Below are 9,662 nucleotides of genomic sequence, written 5' to 3'. Positions count from 1 at the left end.
AACAGTCTATACTCTATACAATTTTGTTCAGTGTAACAATATAACTTATTTCATGTAGTCTTGCATAGGATTTATTGCCAACATTTTAGGCGATGGTTAGTGCTTTATATCAAGTCCCCCCATCTCTCTTCTCATTAAAGTTTGTGTCACTGTAAAGATGTGACTTGCCTATACATTTTGAAGAGTTGTTTTACTTCCCTGCTGATGAGAACGATTTATTAAAAAATATATCATAAAATCATTATTGATATGCAACCCATGTGTCATTGAATGATTGATTTGAAGTTTCTGGTTGGTGTTATCTATATTTTCATCGTCGTCACGAATATGCTCATGTTTAAGAAGCTGTAGTGTTTTATGATATTTGTGATAAGGGGAATTTTATTAGTCTTTTCTATTTGGAATCCTGCAGTTTAGAGTTCTTAAAAAATGCCATTTTGGACCCTACCAATTACGCAAACAGCCCTGCTACGTGTACAGAAAAATGCTGCCAGAATTGCAAAAGATTATACTTGGCAGCTTTCAATGGGAAAATGGTTAACAAAAATGCTACGTGTACAGAAAAATGCTGCCAGAATTGCAAAAGATTATACTTGGCAGCTTTCAATGGGAAAAAAGTTAAAAAAAAAAAAAAAAAAAAAAAAAAAAAGGGCACACCGGCAGCAGTTCCTCTGTGCAAGGGGAATTGCTGGGCTGTTTGGGAGTGATTCTTGGGTGACAGAAATCTGTCCAAACGGGGGGACATGTGGCGATTTCTGTCCAAGCGGATTAACCCTTAACTTTTACCTGCCAGAATCCCTCGACTGACCATGCTTTAACAAATATTTATTGTTAAGAAGAGTCCAAGGTAGCATGATTGTTGTAATGTTAAATAAAATACAAGAATTTGTTGGTATAGAATGGTCCTGCGTTTGATTTTATTTTATTTATTTATTTTTTCTTTTCAGTTTCATTAGCGAATTAGCCAAATTAATTGGATTGTTTAGAATATATTAGTGCAAGAGAACAAATACTCTAAAATGTGAATTTCTTAAGAACAGAGATGGTTGCAACTTTGGGACTTTGAGCAACATCGTGGAGGTGTTCTTTTAAAAAATATTAAGAAAAAATCTTAATAGAGCAAAAGATTAATAACATAAACAAATGTTTGTTGGTGATTTGGGTGTAATTATTAATAATTACATATCCAGTGTCAGCAAACAGTAAAACCTCCCATTTTGATGCCACACCTTCGAATACTTGTTAATTTTTTATGACAAAAGCTGATGGTTGAAAATATGGCAAGTCTACAACTGTTTCGAGATGTCGACTCTAAACTTCAGAAAGGAATCATAATCAGGAGCAGACAAAGTGACCCCAATTGTAGGCTTTCTCGAAGATTACTTCGTATCATATCTAGATAATGTCAAGAAGCTTAATATGTGCTGCACTTGATCGAAGATTACTTCGTATCATATCTAGATAATGTCAAGAAGCTTCATACGTGCTGCGCTTCAAGTGGAAAATGGCTCACATATTGTCTTTTCAATTCTTTCTATTATGGGATGATGCCCATTTGTGTCGTCATGCAGTTGGCTAGATCCACGCGAAGCTGCAATCAATGGAATGACTCATACTTGGAGCTAATTTTCATCGTCAGAATAGTAGGAGTCTAATTGAATAGAGGTATCTTCAAGTTAAGTTGGTGAGCAGGTGCCAAGTATGGAAACAAAATGCTCAATTGCACATATATATTTAATGAAAATGAGACTTTTTGAACTTTAGAAAAAGTAAATAAGCTGGAAAAAGGTTCCACTGGGGACCATGCATAAGAAATCAGTTTTTAAAAAGTTGTCTCTATCTCACCTCAAATTAGGCTCCCAATATTCTCTACGTGGTCAGTCATCCATTTTCCAGTACGGTTGTGTACGAGACAAGCTACAAGGTCAACTCAGTCTTGTTATTTCAGTGAAGTTTTCGCCACAATAGGGGGCCAAGAATCTGCATTCACCACATCATCTCGAGTTCCTTCTCATGTACAATGCAAACCTCTGCATTCTTCATCTCAAAGAGCAGAAAATCAACCTTTTTTAATGAACACAGTAAACATCCTGTATTGGCATTCTGCTTAAAAAGACATAACAGCAAGCTCGTTTTTGTTGAAAAGCACCAAACTCTGGTCAAGAATTAACACTATCAGACAATACTATCTAGTACAACAGGCTAGATTTTATTTTCTTGTTTTTTCCTTGGTTCTATCCAATCCAAGATGATGATCTAATCAAGCAATTTAACTGGGAATATATACAGTTACATACCATCAAAAGAATTAACAGCACTCGAAGAACAAATTAATTAATCCCATTACCTAAAAATTTGTTCACCTCGATTTTGCGCAAGTTTTTTCCTGGACTCTGGCTGCGAATATAGAACAGAAAAACTTCTAAGCACTACTCATGAAAAGGCCATTTGAGAAACCTACGAGTTCAGAGCAATGTGGCTACCAACATGATTGCCAACAGCTGTTGTCATCAACACAACAAGATCCTCTAACATCAGAATTGGATAAAGAGACAAAGAGACCTCTTTCTCATCAACACAAACAAGATCCTCTTAACATAAGAATTGGAGACCGAGATCAATTTCTTCTAAAAACTGAGAACTTGGAGAACCTCTCACAAAATATAAAAGCTCTATTGTTTACATTCCCGTAATGTACATATAATTCTCAAGGGCATAACTGGTGCTAAATGTTAGACAGAATTCGACACAACAAATGACAAGATTTGGTCTTCATTTATTTCTTAATAGTGTCCAGTGCTGTCCAGTCCAAACATTGCTACAAGTATCTCACAATTCAATCAAGAAAATCCGTAGAAATTCCACATGCCAATGCATCATAAAAGAGGTGATAACCGAGAAGAACTTCCAAGAAATGATGCAGCAGGAAAAGAAACAAAATTCTAGAAGCAGGAACCAACCACGCAGGTAAAGTTAGCATGAACGTTAGTCTGTCTTTAACCTGTACTCAGCATGCATACTCACATGTCAATGTCATGATTATCAAAAATTTCCCATCCCTCATCTATGACTATATGTTCCTTCCTATTATCTCGGGTTGCTTTGTTTTCAGATATCTGTTCATCAAAACAATGCTCTGGATCACTCTTCCCTGGGTTCTCCAATGAATCGACCTGGGCAGGTACTGGCTCAACTTGGTCAGGAACCAAGGTTTCAAAGGATGAGCTAGACGAAGCTAAAATAGAGCTGGTCTGGCTGGAAGATAGAAATTTGCTAAACAGAACATGGTCATCGAACTTCTCTTTTAGCATCCTCACATCTTGACGTATAACAGCTATTTCTCCTCTGAGAGAGGGGAAAATCAGATATATGCCTTATTAGTTTAATTATTTCAAATTATTAACGCAGAAAAGAAATCAAAAAATTTTAAATACATATATATCGAGGAAAAGCAATGAAAAACCTCCATATGATTTCAGGACCATATACAAATCCTTGATCTCAAATTAGGACAAACACATTTAAACAGGTCGGTCATATACGAAAACTCAGTTCTTGAATTAAAATTTCTTATTTAAATGTAAAATATACAAGCTGCAGAAGTTACATTATAAACAAAAACAGGAGATGATGTGAATTTGGAAACTTTAGGCTAAAAAAAAAAAAAAACCTACAAGTTCTTGATTATAAGATGGATCTATGTACTATTAAAAATCACCAATTATAACATTATAAACTACAAAAGCACATGAAACAAAGCTAAATAAATACAATTTAAAGAACACAATTTCGTCTTGTTTCATCATCAGCATTAGAAAAATTTCACTTGCTCATTAGTAAATATGATGACACTACTACTAAAATCCTCATGTTTCATAACTCTCATAAGATTGCAGATATGAAATTGAAATGCCACTTTCTGAACATCAAATGCTGGAAATTGCAATTGTACTCAGCCTACACATTCCAGGAATTGAAGGGCATTAACGGATTAATATATCTCCATACTGTTATTTGAAAGAATTTCTAACGTTTCCCCTGAAAACATGTACAGACAATCACAATAATAATAAAAAAATTCGGGGCCAAAAATTGGAAGAACTACATATTCAATTCTGTGCATCATTTTGATATTGATTTGAACATGAAATAGAAAAGTTAACCTCATACCCCAATCAGAGATACGCACAAATTAAACTCTCGAAGTAGAAGAGAAAGGAAAGATAGTAACAGAAGCTCATATGACTTACTGCAATATATCTACAACACGACCACGGTCCACAAGAAATTCCCTCAACTGCAATACAACAAGAGCACAACAATCAAATATATAACCTCAGCAAAAAAAAATTAATTAATTAATTAATTAAAAAAAAATTGTGACTGAATAGCAACAAAAATGGATCATTTAGAAATAATCTATTAACTTCTTTTCTTGGCAAATGGGCACGCTGTGGAAACCATTGAAATTCAAGTCAGCATATGAGACAGAAGCCACTACTACCTTGGCATTTTGTTCTGCCTGTTGCTTCAATATTTTTGACTCCTGCACCACTGTCTCCATTAGCAATTCTTGATTAGAAAGTGCTTTTCGTGCAGAATTTTCCTTTTCTACCTTTTCCTGCTGCACAGATTTTATCACGTCCTCAGCTGCAGCTAATCGCATCTCCAAAGTCTTATGTATCTGCAGGTAAATGCTTATGAATAAGTAAGTACTTTGGTTACTGAGCCTCCAAGAATTCACATTATGTTTCATATGATAGAAGAATCAATATTGACATGTTATATAATGTATCGGTTGGCCAAAGCAGTGTCTGGTACAGAAACACAATTGCTATAGTAAAAGAACATTCTAGGTGGAAGCATCAAGAGTTGAGACTCAAGAGTAGCTAGGATAAATGAAATGGGGATTGCATTCCAAATGAGGGAGATTGCCTTAAAAAATACACACTCATTATAGGAGTAAAATAGAAAGTGGATATTAATTTGGGAAAAACAATGTTTTGAATAGTCATTTTCTTGCAATAGTTACCGGTCTTTAAGTTTAGAAAGTTTCCACTGGTTATTTTAACAAGTTTCAGTCTTAAGAATTTACAAAGAAATAGGATTAGTATTGTTGAATATCTCAGAAAATGATTTATGCTATTCAATATTGTGAAGATTACTCTCTCTACCCCCTCATACTTGATTGTTATTCTTTCTTCTTTTTCATTCTCTTACTCTTTACCTTTATATATCACAATATATGATCAACAACAAAGCAAACTATTATTATTTAAAAATGTACAAACAAAACAATAGTATCACCCAATTATTCCATCCAGCACGAACCAAGGAGAAACTCAGTTTAAAAAGGAAAGCAAATATTAGCAAAGACAATTCTCTAAAAAAGAAACAAAGATTATTCTTATCCTTTTCTTTACTTGCCTTCTGTTTTCCTCTCTGTTTCCTCCCTTGAGGGAAGAAGATTAGAAAGCACGATTGGAAGAAGAATGCAGGGAATCATGGAAAGCAACTTTTTGAAATAGTTAAAAATATTTGCTAATTAACTAAATTCAAAACAATGTCTGTCTGATGTTTTCAGATCTGATGCGAGTATAATGGGAATGCATGGCAGAAACCGAAATCACCTCATGAAGAATTGCAAGCGATTTGTCTCTTTCATCTGACAAAGAGAGAACACGAGATCGAAGCTCTTTCAACTCAGTAGATAGGATGGCTTTTTCACCATATACTTCTCCAGCATGCTGCTAACAGAAGAAAAGAACACCATATTTACATGCAAGTCTTTAGCTCAAGATAAACAAGAAATAATACTATCAGCAATAGGAGTAGAACCTCGTCATTTGCCTCCTTCGCACGTTGCACCATTTGTCTTAGCTCTTCAATCCTATCCAGTATATCAGCGCTGCCCTTAGCAGCTTCCATTTTGGCTTGTTCTGCATTTTTCTCTTTAAGCTCCACTTCCTTCATCATGCTGATAACAGACTCCATGGCAGAAAACAGGGTTTTCTGCACCATAGTATATTGTAAGGCCTAATGTCCAATAAAAATCAAACAAGACGAAAAGTAACCTCATTCTTTTTCTTTACTTACTGTAGGGAAATCTTAGACAACATTTGAAGATAGACACATTTCGTGGAGCTTACTATATGATTGTACATTAAGCATATTGAATAACGATCCTCTTTTTTTCTCTTTTTTTAAACAGATACAGTCTTCATATTTACTTTGTTACAATGAAACTACTGAAATGCGCTATTCCAAGGTGCCTTGCGCAAACAGATCAAACTCTTCTCCATTAGATTTTACAATTTCAATTTCCAACTGGATCTTAATACAAATTTAATATTCTTTATTGAGAAATAATATTAAATTCCACTACTATGAGAAATACTTGACTGAATTGACTAAATTGTTAATAATTAAATTCTTAATTGCAAGGTAGAATTTAGACTAATTCACAGCCTTAGCCATCAAATTATTATGAAGGAATAAATAGTATCATTTCATGCAATAAACTCCATCTTTTTCCTATGCTTAAGTTCAATTAATAAACGACAAACAATAAGAGTTTGACATTGCTGATACCTTGTTATTTCTTGAATCTGCAATGACATCCTCAAGAAGATCAATGACACAGATTTGTCCAGATCGGGACACACTGGCATTCAAGATAGACCCATCTTCAATACCAACCATTTCATCGGTAGCTTCTTTCTTAGGAGTAGCATCAGTTGACAAACATATGTCTAGTTTCTTTACATTACTCTCTTGCACATCAGGTACTACTACCAATTGTTCACTGTTTTCCTTATGGATTGCCACAATAGAATCACTACCTAACGACCCATCAAATTCTTCAAGGTCAGGCACAAGATTCATGTTTTGATTGACGACTACATCCATACCATCCAAAGTTCTCCGTGTTTGACTAGGACTATGATTAGATACAGTTTCAATACTGCTTTCTGGACAGTTTCCAGCTGAAATCATTTCCTCTCTTTCGAGGTCTGCAGATATCTTCGTTTGTTTGTAATTTGCCCCACTTTTATCAATCACAGTAACCCGTTCAACATGATGAAATGCATCAGCACTAATCCCTGCACTACTTTTCTCACATTTCTCTGATAATTTCAAGCCAGGTATCCTGCCAGCTCCTTCTTGATTACCACTATTGATATCTTGGAAGGGTTCGTGATGTTCATCATTTGCATCATGAAATGATTGCTGAAGTCCTCCAATCCCAGCAGTTGGAATGGCACCTATAAGAGCTGTTGTAATCAAAGATTGAGACAGTGGGACCAACTAAAAAATTAAGATCCTTCATTTTTTATTTTTTATTTTTGTCAATGAAGATTTGTCCAACCTGGAGATGCAATTTGACTAAATGATTCATGAATCATCTAATTGCTGATTATGGTCTCTCTCTCTCTCTCTCTCCCTTTTTTTTTTTTTTTTTTCTAAGTTTCGCTCGATTCATATACTTCTACTTCTCTTGATCGAAATAAGAGAATTGAATTTACTTTTAATAGAATAATAAACCTTCGGGGAACTTCCATTCACGGTAACTATACTTTGACTCTAGTTTCAATCACGTAATTGTACTTCAATTTTGAACAATCAAATAACTTCTCTTTCGTTTGATTTCAATTGGATAACTACACTTTTATGTGATCTCAATTAAGGTAACTCCATCCAATTTCATCTCACGGAAATTCATGGCATGGTAGTCCATAAATGATGGTCATCACGTGTCTGTTAGTTGCTAATGTTGAATAAGTGCAACTTCAATTAAATAAATGACAACCATCATCATTGACTATCAGTTAAATAAATGGCAACCATCATCATTGACTATCAGTTAGATAAATGGCAACCATCATTGTTGACTACCACGTCATGACTTCCATCAACTCGACTGACAGAGCTGGACAAATTTATCATAGTGAAATCAAATTAAATTGTAATTTCCGAATTGAACAAAATTGATGTATTAAAATTCAGTTATAGATTGACACTTGAGTAAGTGTTAGTTATCACAAATGGAATTTATGCATGAATCTTCTGCATGCTTCTAGAAAAATTAAAAAAAGAAAAAAGAAAAATCAGTTTACAAAATTGAGCATTTTATTCAAGAAAACAGCTACCTTTAGATGATTCACCCACATTCATGCTCCCACTGGACTGACAACTTTGTCTAGATCTTTCAGTGAAAAATGGGATAATCTCCTCAAGGACTGCGTCAATAGCAGCATCAGCATCCTTGCTATGCTCAATGGCAACAGCTCTAAGAACTCGAGAATCAATCTGCCCCCACAAAGGAAGAATAAAAGGCATCAAAATGTGCCTGTGCCTAATCCCTTTTCTTTTATGAAATAATATTTACCATTAATTTTTTTAAGAGAAAAAAAATCAAGAACAGAGAATGTTGTAATAAATACCCTTAAAAATTATAACCAAATTAACAATCAAAATTAAAGAAATTTCCCCTTCTTTGACATTGTCATTGTGGGGTAGGGCGGTGGGTGAAATCCAATCTCATATTTTCCTTACAAAACATCAGTCTTAAAGGGTTTTCAGAAGTCAATACCATTTTTATATATACAAATTTTCACAATCCAAAAATGTAAAATAACGTATTTCACAATCCAAATATACAATCTCCAAGAAAAATCTTTACCAACACCATATTTTTGGTTCACTACAGTTCCTAATTTTATCTATTCATTTGAAGCCCTTAATTAGAAAGAAGAGATGATCACGATGAAAAAATATCCAGATTATTACCGATGAAATCCGGAACCTAGAAAACCCAATTACCTGCGGGAAAATTTCCTGCAACACCTTATATACTTCGTTGAATCCCATTTGAAATTCTACAAATCAATTCTGCAATTCAAAAAATAACACATTTTAGCCAAATACATAAATTACTCTCAAAATTAATCGAACTCATTAGATAAATCCAAATTCAAGAACATAAATACACTGAGCATTGAAACAGCATACATAATCTTCAAAAACCCTATCCCATCATTACTACACATACCGGTTATATACATAAATCAGTCAAACAAAAGAGAAATAGACATAAAATATAATAATAATCATATCAATAACATTAACATTAAAAGGTAAACCATTGGTTATTCTTGGTAAAAAGAATCGAAATTCGACACAAGAAAATAAATAAGATACGAACTTTTCGAACCTTGTAATTCTTCCGTTTCTTTACCAGCAGAAAAACAAAACAAGAGGAAGAAAACTGATTATATATTTCAATGCGGCCAACTAGAAAGAAGAGCGAAAATTAAAAGAACCCTAGTTAGGTGATCAAATGGGAGCTGAAATTCGTTAATTGGCGCAGTAATTATCACAATAAAATCAAGGAGAACGAGTCATATGCGCCAGCCTCCATATATTCTTCTACGTATATTGTTAACGGGTTAATTCCCTAATTGGTCATTCAACTTTGCCAAATATTTCCATAGGGTCATCGAACTTTAAAACTTTCCTAGATAATCATTGAACTTTGCATAAACCCATATGTTAACAGCACTGAAATTGCAATCCAAATCTAGACGATGCTAAGGTGGTATTAAATAATAAGTGAAAATAAATAAGTCATTTAATTTTATATTCTATTTAACCTACCATCT

At 34.1% G+C, this 9,662-nt stretch overlaps 1 protein-coding gene across 5 annotated transcripts; it reads right to left on the bottom strand.

Annotated features, from left to right (window-relative positions):
- Positions 1–2,321: 2,321 nt before the first annotated feature.
- Positions 2,322–9,404, bottom strand: LOC111388525. 5 transcript variants are annotated; one of them, XM_023013255.1, is made up of 9 exons: positions 9,206–9,403; positions 8,824–8,892; positions 8,151–8,310; positions 6,592–7,274; positions 5,839–6,012; positions 5,631–5,750; positions 4,505–4,684; positions 4,251–4,297; positions 2,322–3,345 (listed from the first exon to the last, which is right to left on the bottom strand). In XM_023013255.1, exons 2-9 carry the CDS (start codon positions 8,869–8,871, stop codon positions 3,021–3,023), a joined length of 1,737 nt encoding a protein of 578 aa, XP_022869023.1. In that variant the 5' UTR covers positions 8,872–8,892; positions 9,206–9,403; the 3' UTR covers positions 2,322–3,020. The 5 variants fall into 5 exon arrangements, with proteins under 5 accessions (XP_022869023.1, XP_022869022.1, XP_022869024.1 ...); XM_023013254.1 differs by having other exon boundaries at positions 9,215–9,403; XM_023013256.1 differs by having other exon boundaries at positions 5,631–5,747; positions 9,215–9,403.
- Between the last annotated feature and the right edge of the window lie 258 nt (positions 9,405–9,662).

Source organism: Olea europaea, unplaced genomic scaffold (assembly GCF_002742605.1).
Source record: "Olea europaea var. sylvestris unplaced genomic scaffold, O_europaea_v1 scaffold505, whole genome shotgun sequence".
Lineage (NCBI taxonomy): Eukaryota > Viridiplantae > Streptophyta > Magnoliopsida > Lamiales > Oleaceae > Olea > Olea europaea.
This window is presented reverse-complemented; position numbering and strand designations above follow the sequence as displayed.

Coding starts and splice junctions, on each gene's coding strand:
- LOC111388525 (XM_023013255.1), bottom strand. CDS start 8,871: ATGGGATTCAACGAAGTATATAAGGTGTTGCAGGAAATTTTCCCGCAG. Junction 6,013..6,591: donor CAGATTCAAGAAATAACAAG/GTATCAGCAATG, acceptor ACTATGGTGCAG/AAAACCCTGTTTTCTGCCAT. Junction 3,346..4,250: donor CGTGTTGTAGATATATTGCA/GTAAGTCATATG, acceptor CCCCTCTCTCAG/AGGAGAAATAGCTGTTATAC.